Raw genomic sequence first — 18,431 nt, forward strand, 5'->3', positions numbered from 1 at the left:
GCAGCCCGCTACGCTGGGGGGGGGGGTGCCCCAACTTCCAGGGAGTCCGGATTGCGCAGGGTCGGGGTGAGTCTGCAAACAGCCCCACCCCCTTGGGGGGCAGAGGCAGCGAAAATCGTGTCCCGCTTTGAAAACAACCGCAGCGTCTCCCCGAGGGCGGTCACTGGGCTGCATTTACTGGGGCGTTTATTTCCTTCCCTCGCGCTCCGCGGCGTGTCTGCGCGCCCCGCTAATTGTCCTAATTACGCTCTCGCAGGCCGGGGAGCGGGGAGAAAAGCGCCGGGGGTGGAGGAGGGGAGGAAAGGCGAGGGGCGCTCAGGCCCAGCGCAGCCGGCTGTCGTGCTGGGAAACCCGGGTCTACATGGCGCATCTCCCGGGCCGGCCCCTTCCCTCCGCCTGCGCCCTGCCAAGGCGCCACCATTTTGGTGCCTGCTGAATTGGGGGGGAGGGAGACGGCGAGGGATGAAATCAGAGCGAGAAGGGACGGGGGGGGGGGTTTGCTGGCTCTTTTCCACTCGTGAGAGCTGGTTGCTGAGATACCAGCGGACCAATCATCTCTCAACAGCTCACCCGGAGCTCTGGCACCGCTTCCTTATATGGTGCTGCGAGGCTGCGGGGCGCCGCGCTCCGCACCATATAAGGGCATGAACCTAAATACAGTATCTACCTTGTTCTTTTCGTGCCCAGCGCAACTTAAAAGCGATCGATGCCGAAGCGAGGCAGGCGGCGGCCGGGGGCCGGGCCGGGTGCCCAGGCCGAGCGGTTTCTAGCCACAGATGTGGCAGTCCCCGCTCTGCAGCCCTGATGAATCCTCGGCTGCTTATTAGGTGAAATGCAAATGAACCGTGATTCACAGCTAATTGCTTTTGTTAAAAGGGAAATCGCGGGTCTCTGGGCTCCGCCGCAGGCCGAGGCCGAGCGGGGAGGGGGCCGAAGGCAGAGGGGGTCACAGCAGAGCGGACACATCGGAGCCAGGCGTTTACCTTCTCACCTGGGGGAGAATAACCCAAGGGCAGGGCGGGGCTAGATGGCACGAGCTACCCCCTGCCCGTGGGGGGTGGGAGACAGACACCCTCTCGATGGGGCGGCCAGGGGGCCACGCAGGCAGCTTTCCCCTCCCAGCTGCGGGGAAAGTCACCTGAGGGGCTTTGCAAAAGGAGACGCTGGGCAGAGGCGTTTCTGAGAGTCGGATTCGTTTCCGCTCCCCGGGAGCAGCTGCCTGGACCCCCCATCATGTCTCCCCCGTACAGGGCCGTCAGGCTGGGGTGGGGCCTCGGGAGGGGTCCGCCGCTGAGGTGGGCCGGGGGGCTGGAGCGGGGCGGAGGAAGGGGTGGTCTGTGGAGGGCTGAGGTGTTCCAGTCACACCTCATTACAGCTGTCAGATTCCAATTTATATCTCCCCCGGCCGTGACGTCAGCTGGCGCCCCAGATACATTGCTGACATGCCACGAGTGGGGCTTTCATTCAGCCGCAGCAGGCACCGGCCCTGCCCCCTCCCGGGAAGCTGTTTTGACGTGTGTCCCCTCCCCCCCCCTTGTGAAGGCGCGACAGTAATTTCATTGGGAGAATGAATAATTCTGGAACCAACCCAGCCGAGTAACTCGGGCAAGCTGGATCCGGATCCCGGAGCCGGGGAGGTGGGAATCGCTGCGAGGGCAGGATTTCATTGGCCGACGCGGGATTGGCAGATGCCCCTTTCGCCAGCCTTTGCAAGCCAGGCACATTCGTAGCTCGAGGGAAATAATCAGCAAATTCAGAAACCCCGGAAACAAACGGGCTTTTGTGCGAAATGCCCGCAGTGCCGCGTGCCAGATAAAGACCCCCCCCCCCCCCGCCCCCCCCCCCCCAAGTGCGGCAGTTTTATCTCACAAGCGTTTTCTGTGCGAGTGTGTTTAGCAGAAAGTTCAGCGCCCTCTCAGGGGAGTGAGATAACTGGAGACTCTCATTAGATTTTGGCACACGCTAAAAATGAGCTAATGAAGGACACGGCGCGGACGCTTTGCAGCCTCTCTGCTGCGCCCCGGCTGCGCGAGCCAGAGAGGCACCGCGCGCGCGGATTTCACGCGGACGCAGGCGGGGCTGGCCGCCGGCGGGCACGGGAGGTGTCAGCGGCGTGTGTAAGAGAGAGGGACCCGGGGCATGCATGGTCACACTCCGGTTACACGCACACACGCCCTGCTCTGTGGAGCCCGCATCCCCAGCCCCTGACCCGAGCCGCGCGCCCCGTGGGCTGCTGCCGTGGGTCGGGGAGAAGACGCAGTAGCGGCAGGGGCCAGTTGTAAATGCTGGTCCCAGTGCCCTGGCGAGCAGCGCCCCGGGCAGAGCGGGGAGGCAGCCGAGGCACCGCTGTGCGGGGAACCCGGCGAGCTCAGAGCCCAGCGGCGGCTGGGGCGGACACTTAGGGCTCGGAAGCGGGCGCCTGCCCCGGCTGGTTCCCCGGCGTGCCGGAGACGCGAGGAAGTTTCGGGGGAAATGAAGCGTTTGTGCTGCTGGTGCGGAGCGCGGCAGCTCCCAGGATGTCTGGCAAGGGCCATTTCCAGTAGCACGGTGCCACCTATGGAAGGTGCCTGGAATTAATCGGGGATATTGGATTTCACAGGAAAACGGCCTGTTCCCTGTCTGAATAGCGGGGTCTGGGGGACGGGCACGGTCCGGGCATGGGCCAAAAGCACCTTTCTGAGTCCAAATGGCTGCATGAATTTCAACGAGTGTTTCCCCTGGTTTGTCTGTCTGTATCTATCTGTCCATCCTCATACACCCCCTCTATCTATCTAACTTATCCCCATACACCCCCTCTATCTATCTATCTGTCCATCCTCATACACCCCCTCTATCTATCTATCCATCCTCATACACCCCATCATCTATCTATCCATCCTCATGCACCCCCTCTATCTATCTAACCTATCCCCATACACCCCATCTTATCTATCTAACCTATCCCCCTACACCCCATCTTATCTATCTATCCATCCTCATACACCCCCTCTATCTATCTATCCATCCTCATACACCCCTTCTATCTATCTAACCTATCCCCATACACCCCATCTTATCTAATCTATCTATCTATCTGTCTGTCTGTCTGTCTGTTGTGCCGGGCAGTTCCTGTTTAGAAATCGGAGTTCTCTGCTGAGATCTCTGGTCCCGCAGCGCCAGGAGCGCCGCAAGTCCTGCCCCCGACCTGTGCACACCGGTGTCTGAGAAGGCTGCTGCACTTCGGGGCGCTGCCTTCCCCCGTCAAAGAAGCCACAGCCCAAAGCAAACGCTGCGCACTTCCCTGGGTTTGGTTGAACAGCCCGGATAGTGAAGGGGGTTAGGGGGAATCGCCCCCTTGTTGCTTCTGCCGCAGTTTGGAACAACAATTTCCACTTGGCTGCACGGTTCCCGCTACGCTCGAGTGTCTGCTTGTGGTACAAGTCAAACCAAACGGGTCTGGCGAGAACCCCAGCCCGGAACCGTTCGGCTCAGAGGAGAACGTTCCGCATTCCCCAGCACGGCGCAATAGGGGATGTGGGGACAGAAAGAGGCTATAGATAAGGAAGCCGCCTTGTTTTCATCTCCAATGGAAAATGCCGCGCGGCTCCGACAGAAATGCTGGGGGGGGGGGGGGAAGGGTTTGCGCCAAATCAAATGAATGTCTCGGCATCTCCTCCATTGATCTGCTCGAAAGGCAGAGCCGCTCTCAAAGTTCCCTGAAAACAAACATGTGACCAATAATCCCAGAAACAGGCATCCTGGAAAATACCCGCCACCCTCCCCGTCGGTGGGTGTTACACAGATCACAGCGAAACAGCCTCTTTCCCCGGCCGCTAAAGCAAGACTCCGGACTGTTGCTGGTTAGCGGTGGGAGGTTACACCCCAGAAGAAGGAAAATGGGGCGGGAGGGTATTTGAACAAAACTCAGTGAAAGTCCGTCAGAGATCAAAGTTCAGACAAACCCATCGGAAGTTCCGAAAGGCGCCGTCCAGAAGACAAGCTGGTTCATGGGCTCCTGCCCTCGCCCAAAGAGCTCGTGCGCTCTCCCGGGCCCGACCTGTCTCGGTGTGGGACCAGAAACGAGCAAAGGAGTCCAGGCTCGTGCGCACCCGGCCTGACGGGACCGAGCCAGCTCGCCGTGGCTAGGAGCAGGGGCTACACTGCTCCAGGGAAGGGGGGCGGGTTCCTTGGGTCCCGAGGTGCTGTGGGCTGCAAGGCGGGAGGTCGCTGCGGAACCTCCCGACCCCGACACACGCGGGGCTTGGGAAGGGTCCAGGAAAAACTTGCAAGCGCCTGAATTCGATTTTTTTAAAACAACAACACAATAAAGTTGAAATCAAAACTTCCCGCGATGAGAAATTCTCAGCGCGCCAGGGGAAGGGGAGGCTGTTCCGCCCCGGTCATTTCCCCTGTATTGCTGTCCGGGAGATCCGGATCGGGCTTGTTGGAGAGCAGACCGGTGGGGCCGGCAATACCGCTGCCATGTGACTTTCGCCTGAAAAGCCCCTTTCCCTCCGGCCGATCCAGGGGACTCGGGCTGTCCCTCTCCGACGCGTCCCCGCAGAGGAAGCTGATCTGTCCGGATCTGTTCTGCGCACCATGGCAGGGCTCAGGGCCTCACTCCTGCTGCCACTTCGCTTCCTGTCCCCGCTGCAAAGCCCAGCCCGCCCCTTGCCAGGATCCTGGCACAATCCCCCCCCCCCCCCCAGCCCTGGGAATCGCTCTCTCCCGTGGGAAACAGCCGCTGCTGCTACCACAGGCTGGGTCTGTTAGGGCGTCAGCGGTCTGCCCAGGGACCCTCGCCTCCAGCCACATACCTCGGCTGGCGGTGATGGCCAGCACCGTGTGGGGTGGGGAAAGGAGACGGAGCCCAGCGGGCGCCAGCCTGCCCAGAGCGGTGTGGGATGCGGAGCAGAGCCCAGTGGGCGCCCAGAGCCGGTGTGGGATGCGGAGCAGAGCCCAGTGGGCGCCCAGAGCTGGTGTGGGATGCGGAGCAGAGCCCAGTGGGCGCCCAGAGCAGAGGGATCAGCCCGGCCGGTCTCGGGTTAGCTAGTTGTTCGTTCCCTTGAAAGGTGCAGCCCGCCAGCCTGTCAGCTTTGCGGTGGACAGGGCCCCTCCGGGAGCAGCTTCCCGCCCCCTTCTCACATCAGGCACAGGGACCGGTGGGGGTGTCCCCTCATGGGGCACCTGCCTCTGCATCCCCGCCTGGCCCCGCCGCCCCTCCCGGGGCGCCTCGTTCCAGCGGGGGCTGCAGTCTGGGTTCAGAAAGGAAAACTCCGGGGTCCCTCCCCGCGCCTGAGCCCCTGGGGGCACGGCGAGGGAGCCAGTGCGCGGCGGGGCCCCGAGACACAGCTGGGCTAGTCCCCAGCCCAGACCCGGCCGATTGACTCACCGGCAAGCACCGATTGCCCAGTGGTATCGAGGCGAATGGTTCCTCGCCCAGCCGGTGGTCAGGTAGCCCTGTTCATGGCCTTGGCCCAGCGGCGGGTCCCGCGGAAGCCAAGACCTTGCTAGCCGGACCGAGGGAGGTTTCATTGTCTGTAGGAGACGAGCGCGGGTGGAAGTGCCGGGTACCCGCGAGGGGAGGCTCCGGACGCGCCCCTGGGGTTTGTTTAGCGGGAATTCGGGGGGGGGGGGCTGGTTCATAGGAACCGAAGTGGGTCAGAAAGGGCTCGGCGCGAGGGAGGGGCTTCTTCCAAGAGCGCCTGGCCAAGCCCCCCCCGCAGGGTGCGGGGCTAACGGACCCCCCAGCCCCGCGAGAGGGAGAGGAGCTGCCCGCGGCGCCCTCCATCCCCACGCGGCCGCTCCCCGGGGGCGCAGGGAGAGTGGGACTGGCCGGGCGCTAACAGGGACTGTTTGCTCCTTCCGCTGCCCCAGCTCTGCCCGATCGATCCGTCTATCGGCTGCCTAGCCCGGGGGCCTCCTCGGAAGCCGGGGGTCCCGGGGCTGGGGAAAGTATCCTCAGCCCTTCGTGCAGAGTCTCACGCCGGCCCCTCCAGTCTCGCCCAGGGAGCTCGCCCGACCCGTTTGGCCTGAATTTGCAACCAAACGTGTCACTCCTGCGAGCCCGTGACACGCGTGGGCAGCGCTGCCTCGCGTGCTCCCCGTCCTTTCCTGCGGCCCTGGCCGGGTGCTCGGGGCGGATTTATCCAGGAGACAGACTCCAGGGCCTGAGGGTTAAAGCCTGGGCACCAGCGTGTCCATTCCGTGTCTTCCCCCCGCCCGGCTCAGTCCTCGTACTTTGCCCTGGGCCCCTGCCTACACCTGCCGAAACACCCCACCCCACAGGGGGGTCGGCGGAAATCCACGCAGCAAGCCTGTGCCGGAACTCCCCTCCAGCTGGAGGGAGCCAAACCCCGGCCGAGTCTATCGCTTCTTGCTCTCGGGAGGCAGGTGATTAGGAACAGGGATCAGGCTGGAAATCAGCAAGTGCTGGAACTTAGGGTTTACTGGCAACGCCACTAACTCCTGCCAGAGACCCCACCGTCGCCCCATCCCCTGGGGCCAGGGCGAGGTACGTCCAGCCCGCTTTTGTTGTTTGCCTCTGGAGGTGGGAAGGGAACCCGGGCCCCAGGAAAACGAGGTGTCCAGTCAATAAGTTTAACGAGGAGTCTAGGAAATTCAAGATGGTCCGAGATTTATTGCTTTCCGCAGCGCCGGGAATGGAATGACCCTTAGTACACGTGGGTGTTGATACAATGTGGCCGGGGCGCGGGGGTTACAGATTTCCTGTGCAAATCACACTAAAGGGTTTAAATGAGCTTCCCCGAGCAGTCTAGGGGAGTTCACACAGGCACTAATCGAGTGCATTCATTTCAAAGGAATATATACGTCTAAATTCCCTTCATTAGAAACCTCAGCCTTCGTCTCATAAAATTTGGGGATTCTCTGAAGCAGCTTGCCAAGGGGAACATAAGAATGACTGGACTGGGTCAGACCAAAGGTCCATCCAGCCCAGTGTCCTGACTGCCGACAGTGGCCAATGCCAGGTGCCCCAGAGGGAGTGAACCTAACAGGTAATGATCAAGTGATCTCTCTCCTGCCATCCATCTCCACCCTCTGACAGACAGAGGCTAGGGACACCATTCCTTACCCATCCTGGCTAATAGCCATTCATGGACGTAGCCTCCATGAGTTTATCCAGTTCTTTTTTAAATGCTGTTATAGTCTTAGCCTTCACAACCTCCTCAGGCAAGGAGTTCCACAGGTTGACTGCTATGTGTGGCAAAGAACTTCCTTTAATTTGTTTTAAACCTGCTGCCCATTAATTTCATTTGGTGGCCCCTAGTTCTTGTATTATGGGAACAGGTAAATAACTTCTCTTTATTCACTTTCTCCACATCACTCATGATTTTATACACCTCTATCATATCCCCCCTTAGTCTCCTCTTTTCCAAGCTGAAAAGTCCTAGCCTCTTTAATCTCTCCTCATATGGGACCCTCTCCAAACCCCTAATCATTTTAGTTGCCCTTCTCCGAACCTTTTCTAGTGCCAGTATATCTTTTTTGAGATGAGGAGACCATATCTGTAGGCAGTATTCAAGATGTGGGTGTACCACGGATTTATATGAGGGCAATGAGATATTATCCATCTTATTCTATATCCCCATTTAATGATTCCTAACATTCTGTTTGCTTTTTTGCCTGCCACTGCACACTGCGTGGACATCTTCAGAGAACTATCCACGATGACTCCAAGATCATTTTCCTGATTCGTTGTAGCTAAATTAGCCCCCATCATATTGTATGTATAGTTGGGGTTATTTTTTCCAATGTGCATTACTTTACATTTATCCACATTACATTTCATTTGCCATTTTGTTGCCCAATCACTTAGTTTTGTGAGATCTTTTTGAAGTTCTTCACAGTCTGCTTTGGTCTTAACTATCTTGAGCAGTTTAGTATCATCTGCAAACTTTGCCACCTCACTGTTTGCCCCTTTCTCCAGATCATTTATGAATAAGTTGAATAGGATCGGTCCGAGGACTGACCCTTGTGGAACACCACTAGTTACCCCTCTCCATTCTGAGAATTTACCATTAATTCCTACCCTTTGTTCCCGGTCTTTTAACCAGTTCTCAGTCCATGAAAGGATCTTCCCTCTTATCCCATGACAACTTAATTTCCCTAAGAGCTTTTGGTGAGGGTCCAAAGGAGATGAGGAGCAAGGGGGGCCGGGAGAGAGAGAGGTTGGATATACAGAGGAGACTGATGCAAATTAATTGTCTCCTCTTTGGGGCAAATGGGCAAAGAAACTAAACGTGGGTAGACAAGGCTGGCAAACAGCCTGGCGCTAGCTCCGGTCAGCTAGACCCAGCCTGGCCTTCGGGGCCCTGGCGGCGCTGTAACAAGTAAACAGTTACCCCCAGTAGAGTTTTCACCCCCCAAAATAAAGGAGATCCAGCGGCTCCACGGAGCCCCGGGTGGAAGGCGCTCAGGTGTGGTGGGGACAGGCGGCCGTATAACCCTGAGCAGACAGGTACTGAGCCCTGGACCTGCGGGCGGGTCCCCGGGTCAATGGGCTCTGGATTCCCTGGTCTACCTCTGACCCGCCCCACCCCCCAGAACTGTCAGAGCCCCGTAAATAACAGCTCCTGGCCTCGACCCCCGAGTTGCCTGTTCCCTTATCTCCCCTAAACCCGCCTCCTCCCCGGCCCCCGGATCGCCTCGGCTTCCCACGGCACCGACGGGAGCACGTCGATGGGGTTCACCAGTTCACTGGACCAGAACGTCACCACCCGACCGGCTCAGCCCTGGGGCACAGCCCCGTGCGAGAGAGGCAGCCCAGGGCCCCCACGCACGGACACGGCCAGTCTGCTCCCAAGAGCGACTTTGCTCCTCCGGCTCCCAGGCTCGCTCAGCCCTTCTGTCCCCACAGGACCCCTTGCTGGGCCCGGGGCGGAGCAAAGCGTGCCCCGATCCGGTTCTCAGTCGTGTGTCTGGATGGGCCGGCCCGCTGTCACCCCCACGCGTTTTCACCCTCACGCGAGACGCAGCCAGAGCCGCCTGCGGCTGTTCGACCGAGTTACCCGAGGGGGCAGCCCCCAGACTGACACCCACCCGCGCCATAGGGCCGGTTCCAAGGAGCTACCCGCTGGGAGTCGCCCCTCCGGCAGTGCCCGCCGGGATTTGGCTGTTTCAAAGGGAGGATGGAGCCCACCCACCAGGCAGCCCCCCGGGGGAAGCCCAGCAGCAGGGGAGCCGAGAGAAAACAGGTCACTGGCAAAGAAATGAAGCATCGCCTCTCGCCTGCCCCGCCTCCGCCTGGCGCGCGGCGTGGGCCCCCCAAACAACGCGGCACCCCCTCGCCGGCTCTCCCCGTCACAGTCCTAGGCAGCCACAAGCGACTTGAGAACTAATGGCACAAAACAACAACAAAAGGAGCCGCCGTCGGATCGGTCAATGCACCTGAAGGGGCGTCCAGTGAGTTCGTTTAGACTCCGAGCAAACACCCCCCGTCCCGCGTGGGAAACAGGTGTTCCGCAGCCCGTATTTCAGTCCATAAACACACGCCCGAGAGTTCATTTATCACGTTGGTAACAACCCTAAATGGAACTGCCGGCGTTTTTCTTCGTAAAATTGCAGCACTAGACCGTTTTATTTCCACTTTCCCCCCCCCCCCCCACTCTCAAATTGCAGCCATATGGGAACCTAGGTGATAGGAAGCAGTTACCTTATTTACTGAAGAGGAGACGCACACGAATCCTCCCAGGACCTTTCCTCGCTCGGGGGGGTTGTTGCTCGACGAGCGGTCGAAGCATGAAGTCGGCCAGGTGTTTGGCGGGTCTGATCTCCACTCCAGCATCCCCGGCATGGGTTGAAGGGGAGGGACAACCCCACCGAAGAGAGACACCAAAGCGCCCCAGTTGTGCGAGGCTGGAGGCAGGGGAGTGGGAAGCCAGAAGTCCGTCCCGTCTGAACGTAGCGTGTCTCTGCTCCCCACAGTGCCCAGGGCGGCGCACCCCACTTCAGTGAGAGGCTACAGTGCTGCTGCAGGGCGCTCTGGTCCGCAGCCCCCTCGCCGGGGGTCAGAGAGTGACAGCGCCCAGGCCGGTCTGTGCGGAGCCGAGGCGAGAGGTTGGGACGCTCCAGCCGGAGGCGGGAGATATTAAAATTCGGCCTCGGAGGAGGTTTGAGTGGTTTGTTGTTTTATTTATTTCCCCCCTCCAGGCTCCAGCTGGAATAAACCCCCGTTTGTTCATGAGAGATCGGACACGTTTGCACCTCCGTGCTTCCCAAGAACCATCCCCTAGCTGAATGTCTCTCTCCCCCGAAATGGTTTGGAGAAGGGCAACTTCCCACTCCCCTGCCTCCGTAGGCACATGGAGGTGGGGAGATAAAAGAAGCTCCCAACTTCAGATCTAAATAAAATCGGAGCGAATCTGTTTCTTCGGCTGTGATTGAATTGTGCTTTAACAGACGCATGGAAGTGACTTGAGAAAGAAAATCTTTCTGATAGGGATCTCCCCAACTCAGCAGCGTCTACATTTCTGGCTTTTTTTTCAAGCCCCTAAAGCAAACATCCTGATGGGAGTAAGTGGCAGTAAAATCACTGAGGGATGAAATACAGAGAAATACTATCTTAAAACAAATAACAAAACTCTCCAGCAGCCATTAGTGATTTAACGGGCTGGGGGGAGGAGAAAGAGAGAATTCTGCGGCAGATTTCGGGAACCGAGACCGCTACGGCAATCACCCAGCGATAAACACTTGATTGCAGAGAGCACTAATGACCTTGTCGCTCTGTTTACAGATAACCCTGCCATAGCGGCACAGACAAAAAGTCATTTGACGCTCCAGGAACCAGTGAAACCCTCACCTCTGCTTAGACACCCCATCCCCCACCCCAAATCCCTTTCGCCCGCCTGCTTGAGAAAACTCCATAGGTTCTTGGAGCAAGGAAACCAGAAACTCATATTATAGGCTGTTGAAGTCTACTTTATTTTCACTACCCAAACTGTTGGAAAGTATTTAAACTTAAGCAGAAACAGCTGTACTCCTGGCACCACTCTACCAAACTATTTGTTACTGGGAATGACTTTTGATGATTCTGAACTTTGCTGGTTTGCTGGCTTCCAAACTAACGGCTTTCTTGGCAGATAGTGTCTAATGAGGTGATTTTTACGTAATCTTCGAGTACTTCGTTAATAAGATACAATTTCTCTTTGTTATATTAACCCACAATAGAGTTTTCCCTCTCGCTTTCCCCAACCCTCTGCCTCTGCACCTAACACATCCATGTTTCATGCATTCTTTGATAGTCCAGGACCTAAGGGGCAGAGAGATCAATACAGACCAGTAATAGGGAACAGGGTCATTTCCCACTATTATTTTTTACAATCGGCAAATTTTGCACGTGTTATTTTCCACCTTATTTCAAAGACAGTCCTATACGAATTGTATGTGGAAATGAAACTGTCTCGGGCAGGCAACACGCTGAAGTCAAGGTTCGCAGAGTTTTGCTACATCTGTTGTAAGAAAACGTCAAGGCTTGTGTTTTGTTTGTCTGTTTTGAATAAGTCTCCGGGCGAGAACACGTTAAATTCCAAGTCCTCTTCTAGAGTTTGTGCCCTGTTGTGAGTCGTTCCGAATCAAAGGAGCCCATCGCCCTACGTAGCATGCCAGAGGCACTGTCCAACCCAGCCCTGCTCAGCAGTGGGTTCGTTTACACGTCGCTAGCAGGGCAGTCTGGATTAGCGGCTACACTTTGACCGGTGCACCAGGAGGGCTGGGACCCGGTGCGCCAACCCGTGTGGTTAGAACAGCCCCTGCAACGCCGCGCGTCCAAAGCCACCAGCAAAACGACCTGAGATGAGGCTCTGCTGCTGATTCAACTCTTCCAGCCCTTTGTGCTTCTAAATTTCCTTTCTCTGCACAAACGTTGCAGCAGCTTTTCAGGAAACGCAGCCGCTGCGCGCACCGCCCGCGTGCCGGGGGCTGTCCCAGAGCCTGCCCCCGCTGGGCAAACGGGCCGCCCGGATTGAAAAGCACGCGTTGGCCTGCACAAGCGCGGAGCGCAAATCTACCCACTGGAAACGAAAATAAATCACCGGAATAATGCGCAGTCTGGCCCCGGGTTTGACAGACCCACCGACTCCCCAAGGACACGGTCCCCACTTCATTCGCAGCGGGCAGCACCGGCTGTGCTGGGGGGGACTTGGATTCTTCCCCTAGTCCCCAGGCAGCCCTGGGGGTCGTGGCATCCCTTGGGCGGGGGGGGGGGGGGGGGGTCGGGGGGGGCTGCCTGGCCCGGGGGGGGGGCTGGTGGGGGACAGTGATTTAGAAAGATGGGGCTGGATGGAGACGCTGTGCGGGGAGGGGGGACAGGTATGCACCCCCCCCCAGCCAGACAGCGGGGGCCCGCTCTGCCCCCCCCCCTCCCAGGGTTCCAGCCTCCCTCCCTCCCCCCGCCCCCTGCCGGTCTCTCGTCGCTCCTCTGGCCCCGCCCCCTGTCTATTGACAGGCGGGTCACGTAGCAGGGAGGAGAGGGGGGGCGGCTGGGGGAGGGGAGAAGGGGGCGGAGGCAGCGGGGGGGAGGAGGAGGGGCCGGGCCCCGGCCAATGCGGTGCAGGCGGAATATTCCACCGGCTCCGCCAGCAACAAGTGCGGGGGGAGGGACGACTGCGGGGGGAGGAGGGGGGGGCACGGGAAGGGCTGACGTCAGCGGGCGGAGTATTATGGTCTGGGCTGCGCTGGTTGCTGCTTCTCTGCTGCCAGCGGCCGAGTAAACATGGAGCTTTCAGCCGTCGGGGAGCGGGTGTTCGCGGCCGAGGCCCTGCTCAAGCGCCGCATCCGCAAAGTAGGTGTCTCTCGGGCCCCCCAGCGCCCGTGCATGCAGCCCCCCAGGCCGGCGGGAGGCCGAGATCGCCTCGGAGAACAGCCCTGCTCCCTCCCCCAGCTGCTCCCTTTTGCAGCAGCAGTTCAGAGCTGCCTCTTCCCCTGGACTTGCACTGCACACATTGCATCTGGTGATTTTTTTGTCCTGCATGCCCATTTTTACAAAAATGCTGCAGGCATGCTTTGCTGCATGCGTGTTGCTGCATGCATATTTTTGCCAGATGCATTTTGCTGCATCCCTGTTTGGTTGCATGGATTTGCTGCTCGCCTATTTTTTGTTCCATGCATTTGGCCGTTTGCATATATTTGACACATGCCTATTGGTGCAGGCTTATTTGGTTGCATGCATGTTGCTACATGCATATTTTTATTGCATGCATCTATCTTGATTCCCCCATGCCTATTTATTTTCTCTCTGTGCAACTGCAGGGGCGCATGGAATATCTCGTGAAATGGAAGGGCTGGTCTCAGAAGTAAGTAGGTTATATATACAATTATGCAGCCTAGCAAATACCCAGAAGATGGTGGTGATTATTTATTTTGCATTGTAATAGAAAGAAAAGCTAGATCCTGTTTTTTTTAAATTTTATATATCTTGTCCCCCCCCCCACTCACAGCTGACACTGTTTCTCAATCTCTGTGCATGTCCTGATAGGTACAGCACCTGGGAACCCGAGGAAAACATTCTGGATGCCCGGCTGCTTGCAGCCTTTGAGGAAAGGTACAAGGCCTTTGCTAGTCATATACATCACACTTATAAAAACGTTGCTCTGTTTTGTAGCAATGCTGAATTGAAACTGTTTTTTTTTTTAAATACCTCTAGGGAACGAGAAATGGAGCTATACGGCCCCAAAAAGCGAGGCCCCAAACCCAAAACCTTCCTGTTAAAGGTAAGGAGGCAGGAGCCTAGTGTGTGCATTGACATTGTTTAGTTGGTGAGTGGAGAGGGCTGCATGCTGCAATGGGGAGCATCAGAACCAGCATGCTAATAGCAGGATCCGGCTCCAGCACTGATGGGGAATGCTTGTGGAAAGGCCATTGCTTATCTGGGAAGTTGTAATTATGGAGCCGAATGGCAGGATGATAAAGTCACCGGTTGATTTATCTTCTTTGCAGGCACAGGCAAAAGCAAAAGCCAAAACCTATGAATTCCGCAGTGACTCTGCCAGGGGGATCCGGGTGCCATATCCTGGTAGATCACCCCAGGAGCTGGGCTCCACTTCCCGGGCTAGGGAAGGACTGAGAAACATAGCTCTGCCCGCCCAGGGCAGTCCCAGCACCTTGAGGGGTGAGAGCATCCGGGACCGGGTTGGGAGAATGGAAGAGAAACCTGGAGAGATCCCTAAAAAGAGAGGCCCAAAGCCTAGGAAAGAGCATTACAAGGACTTGCCAGAGGCTCTGGATGTCTCCAAGAGGAAATTATGTGAGCCAGGGGACAAGATTGGGGACTACCTCAAAACCCGGAAAATAGAGGAGGCCGTTCCTGGGGTAGCGAAGTTTGGCTCAGGACACAGTGTGATCCAGCTAGCCAGGAGGCAGGAGCCTGACCTCTCTGGTGCCATGTCCAACCCCAATAGAGCAGAGGCTGGCATGAAGCTGGGAGCCTCAGAGACTTACCCACCCAGGGTCACCAAGCACAGGTCAGACTTTTTGGACCCCAAGGGGCAAGATGGATTGGACCCTGGCGGCCCTAAGATCATGCACAGCTCTGCAAACCAGGGCTCTGTGGGAAGCTTGTACAGAGACAGTGTGGGGACTCAGTCTGGCAGACCCTCCCTCATTGCCAGAATCCCTGTCTCCAGGATTCTGGGGGACCCGGAAGAGGAGTCCTGGAGCCCATCTCTCAACAACCTGGAGAAAGTGGTGGTGACTGATGTGACATCTAACTTTTTGACCGTTACAATTAAAGAGAGCAGCACGGACCAAGGATTCTTTAAAGAAAAGCGATGAGTGTTTGCAGGATAGATCCAGAGAGATAAAAGCTTGGTTAGAGCTTGGTGGTTTTTTTTTTTTTCCAGGACAGGACCTAGAAACTGTCTTAATTCTTTCTGCTTGCATTTTTTTTTCTCTAGTTTTCTGTTTCATTGAAAGATTATCTCCTAGAGTTATATTTTCTATTAGATGTAAATATGTTATTTAAGAAAAAATACCTATATATATATATCTATATATATATATTTCAACTCTAAGTTGTTTTATTTAAATGGAGACTGAACAGTGACTGCTCAGTTGCTCTTAGAAAGGACAATAAAACTGAGAACTAACGAGTTCATGTATCTGTTGCAGGAGCCAGTGTATATAATGAATGATGTTAGTAGCTAATTATGTTTTGGGGTTTTATTAATTATGATTTTTTCATAAGATGCTCTGGATGATGCGTGGGGAAGTTGTATCCCTTTCAGGGCAAAATGCCCTGATTTCTTGATTGTGATATAAGGTGTTGCTTGTACAATCAAGTGTGCTGTATCCAGACCTGTCAGTCTGGACAGCTGAAATAAGCACTTGAATTTACAGTATTGTTGGGTTTTGTTTCCAATTAAAAAAAAAAAAAGTTGGTATAAAATCAAAAAAAGCTGAAGTCCATAAAAAGACTAAAAGTTGTTCTAGTGAAGTATTAACTTGAATTACCTCTTCTTGCCAATGAAGAGGAGGTTTGTATGTTTAAGATTCCTAAAAGGAGTGATACTGAAATGCACTTTAATAGAATTGTCATAGCAGTTATGGGAGACAGAACTGAGCTGAGAAGCTGTTTTCATTTTGTCTGTTTGCTTGATTCTTTCCCCCACCCACTTAAAAAAAAATCTGTTTACATTCCTGAAATGCCAGAAAAGTTTGGGAGGATAAAGTGTCACTGCCCATATTTAGATGCTCATGTTATTATAGAAAGTGTTGCTTTTTTTCCAGGGCACAGTTCCCTTTGGGCTGCTGGGAGACTCCAGATACAGTGTTCTACAATATCCACATCTCCCCCAATGAATTCCAGAGTCACTTTTGGGGGTTAGAGAAAATAAATATTTTCCGTCTTATGCCAGTTTCACAATGGCTGAGAGGAGATCTACTACTAGGCACAAAGTAGGTGCTGCTGACACAGGTGGCTGTTGGTATTTGTTCACACCTTTCTCTTTGGAAGGCAGATGTGAATGGTATGGTTTGGTTTGGTTTTGCTCCAGGCTTAGTGAGAGTTAATGACTGAACAAAATGCAGCGGTTTCCATCCACTAGCGGAGACCAGAAACCTTTTGCTACTTTGCAGAAAGCGAGTGGGGATTCTAGAAGTGTTTTTTCTCTCTATCTGAACTCCGTATTCCACCTTTACCTAGTTAAGGGAGAGGTTGATATTTTTTGAGCCTGTTGTGGGAGAAGGGGATCGGGGTTGGGGTTGTTTTTTAAGGTGTAACAGGTGCTCTCCACTCCTAACATATATTGGTTTAAGCACCTTTGTTGGTTCAAAAGCACAAAACTGTCCAGCCGCCCCGAAGGGCCTCGGATAGTGGAGCCTGGCCTTTCCCATCTTCTCTGATTGGCTCAGTGAAGGTCTTAAATGCTTCTTAATGTGGGGACTGCACATAGGATGAAAGCACATGGGGCCTGATGGGAAGAGGAAGGGGCAGGAGTACAAGGAGTAGCCTTTGCTGCTCTTAGGCCCATTCTGGATAATTTGACCTCCTACCTCTTTAGACCCCTTTCCCTTCCATCTTGGGGACTTTCGCCTTCATCCAATCCAATAAACAAGGGGACTCTGGTTAAGCTGTACCCAGGGAGTTGCTTGTGTGTTTTTTTTAATATAATATTTTGTAAAACCAAGATTTTAAACTTAGTTTGTACAAAGAACTGAAACAAGGAATGTAACAATATTGATGCTGTTTTCAGGTCAAACCTACATGGGACATGTCTGTTACCATGTGTATGATAATGAGGATTTGTCTACCTGTCCTCTACCCTCTATGCCTGAAGGCTGGAAAATACCTCCCCTTGTTAAAGAGATCACAATGCAGCTCCCGCCTCATTCTAAAAGTCAGGGTGTGATCTTAATTTGGCATTCTTCACTCCAGACCTGTATAAATATATATGTGTCTAGATACGCACATATATACATATCTAAAGCTAGACATACCTGTGTGTATGTACATATCTCCATATATATTGGATGTGTGTGTGTGTATGTGTGTTATTTAATTCTAAGACTTGTAAAAACAAATCTGGTTAAATCTCAGTCTCAGAAGTGAAGCTTAAATACGTGTCTTCTGCCAACCGTGAATGTCTACATCATACCTGCTTTTTATGTGAGTTTAAATATATACTTTGTAAATAGAACCGTGTCCTTCTTATGTCCCCCCTGCAATCTCCACGTTGCTTGTTTCTAGCTGGCACATCTCTCTCCCCGAGTGATTCCCGGGGGAAGGCGGGCTCGGTCCCCGTCCGCCTGCCCCTGCATGTGGGCTCGCCTTCCCTTAGCCCCCGGTACTGGCTGTTCCTGGCCGGGGGGAGAGGACAGGAACTTGCGCTGATGGGAAGCGCTGTTGAACAGCGAGGAGCCTGCCCTGGCGCCCGCTTCTGCAGGGAACGTGCCCGCGGGGGCGGGTGTGGACCTCCTACCCCCTGCCTGGATGCGCGACCCCAGGCGCTGGCGTCCGAACGAGCCCCGCGTCTCCCTCGCCCTTTGGCTGCCAGGGCTCCGGAGGTCTCTGGCCCCCGCCGGACCTGACTTCCCCGCCGCGGGGAGGGTCCGGGTCCCTCCCGCAACACCAGCGGCTGCTTCTCGGCTTCGCACCCACGAGGCAAACCCAGCCCCGCATGTCTAAGCTCTGGCTGGAACGGGCCGGCTCCATCCCGCCCCTGGGACCGGGTCCCTCCGCACGGGAACCCCCGGCTCTCCTGCCCTGCAGCCGCTTCCATAAACCGTCTCTGCAAATCACCTATCGGCCAGGCATTAACATGCACGAATCGATTTAGGAAATGAATGTCCGGATTGCTAGGCAACTCCTGGGGCTCCTGGCGGAGGGGGGAGTGGAGGAGGTGTTTCCCACCGACACTCCGAAGGGGCAGCTGGTTCTGCCGTCGCTCGGTGTGAGGGGCGTGGATGGAAGCAGCCAGACACCCCCCGGCCCCAGGAGCCAGCAAAGGGCGGCTCTTGTCCGGCTGCCCCACGGCGCCCCAGAACATCCTGCCCCCGTGGGTCTCGGTGCGCACCCGTCTGAGTGGGGCTGAGCCGCGTCTAAATGGGCCGGACTCAGAACCGGAGCAAAGCTGCGAGGCGGGCACTGCATTGGCTGCCCGCAGCACCCCCGGCTTCACTCGCCCCTGTTCTCCGCAGCGGGCCTGGGGATGAACCTGGGCATTTAAACCCGGGATCGTTTGCTGCCCCCCTGCCGGGGTCTGCTGCGCACCCTGGCCGCCGAACCGCCCTGCGCGCCGCGGCGCTGCCCGTCCCGTCCCAAGAGCGCGTTTGCTTGGCTTCCCCGCGCAGCGCTGCGCTACCGAACCGGAGCCAGCCCAGCCCAGCCGCACGGGCCGGGCCAGGCAGCAGTGTTTGTTCCCGGGGCTGAGCAGGGGCAGCCCTTGGATTTGCCTGAGTGACACCAACCTGTCCCGGGCCGCTTCCCCCCGTGGTGCGGC

At 56.0% G+C, this 18,431-nt stretch overlaps 1 protein-coding gene across 1 annotated transcript; it reads left to right on the forward strand.

Moving 5' to 3' along the window:
• Positions 1-12,629: 12,629 nt before the first annotated feature.
• On the forward strand, positions 12,630-17,129 carry CBX8 (chromobox 8). The gene is made up of 5 exons (XM_034789805.1): positions 12,630-12,778; positions 13,246-13,289; positions 13,472-13,537; positions 13,640-13,706; positions 13,933-17,129. The coding sequence occupies exons 1-5, from the start codon at positions 12,710-12,712 to the stop codon at positions 14,764-14,766; spliced, it is 1,080 nt and encodes a 359-aa protein (XP_034645696.1). The 5' UTR covers positions 12,630-12,709; the 3' UTR covers positions 14,767-17,129.
• Positions 17,130-18,431: the final 1,302 nt, after the last annotated feature.

Source organism: Trachemys scripta, chromosome 14, assembly GCF_013100865.1.
Source record: "Trachemys scripta elegans isolate TJP31775 chromosome 14, CAS_Tse_1.0, whole genome shotgun sequence".
NCBI lineage: Eukaryota > Metazoa > Chordata > Testudines > Emydidae > Trachemys > Trachemys scripta.

Coding starts and splice junctions, on each gene's coding strand:
- CBX8 (XM_034789805.1), top strand. CDS start 12,710: ATGGAGCTTTCAGCCGTCGGGGAGCGGGTGTTCGCGGCCGAGGCCCTG. Junction 12,779..13,245: donor TCAAGCGCCGCATCCGCAAA/GTAGGTGTCTCT, acceptor GTGCAACTGCAG/GGGCGCATGGAATATCTCGT. Junction 13,707..13,932: donor CCAAAACCTTCCTGTTAAAG/GTAAGGAGGCAG, acceptor TCTTCTTTGCAG/GCACAGGCAAAAGCAAAAGC.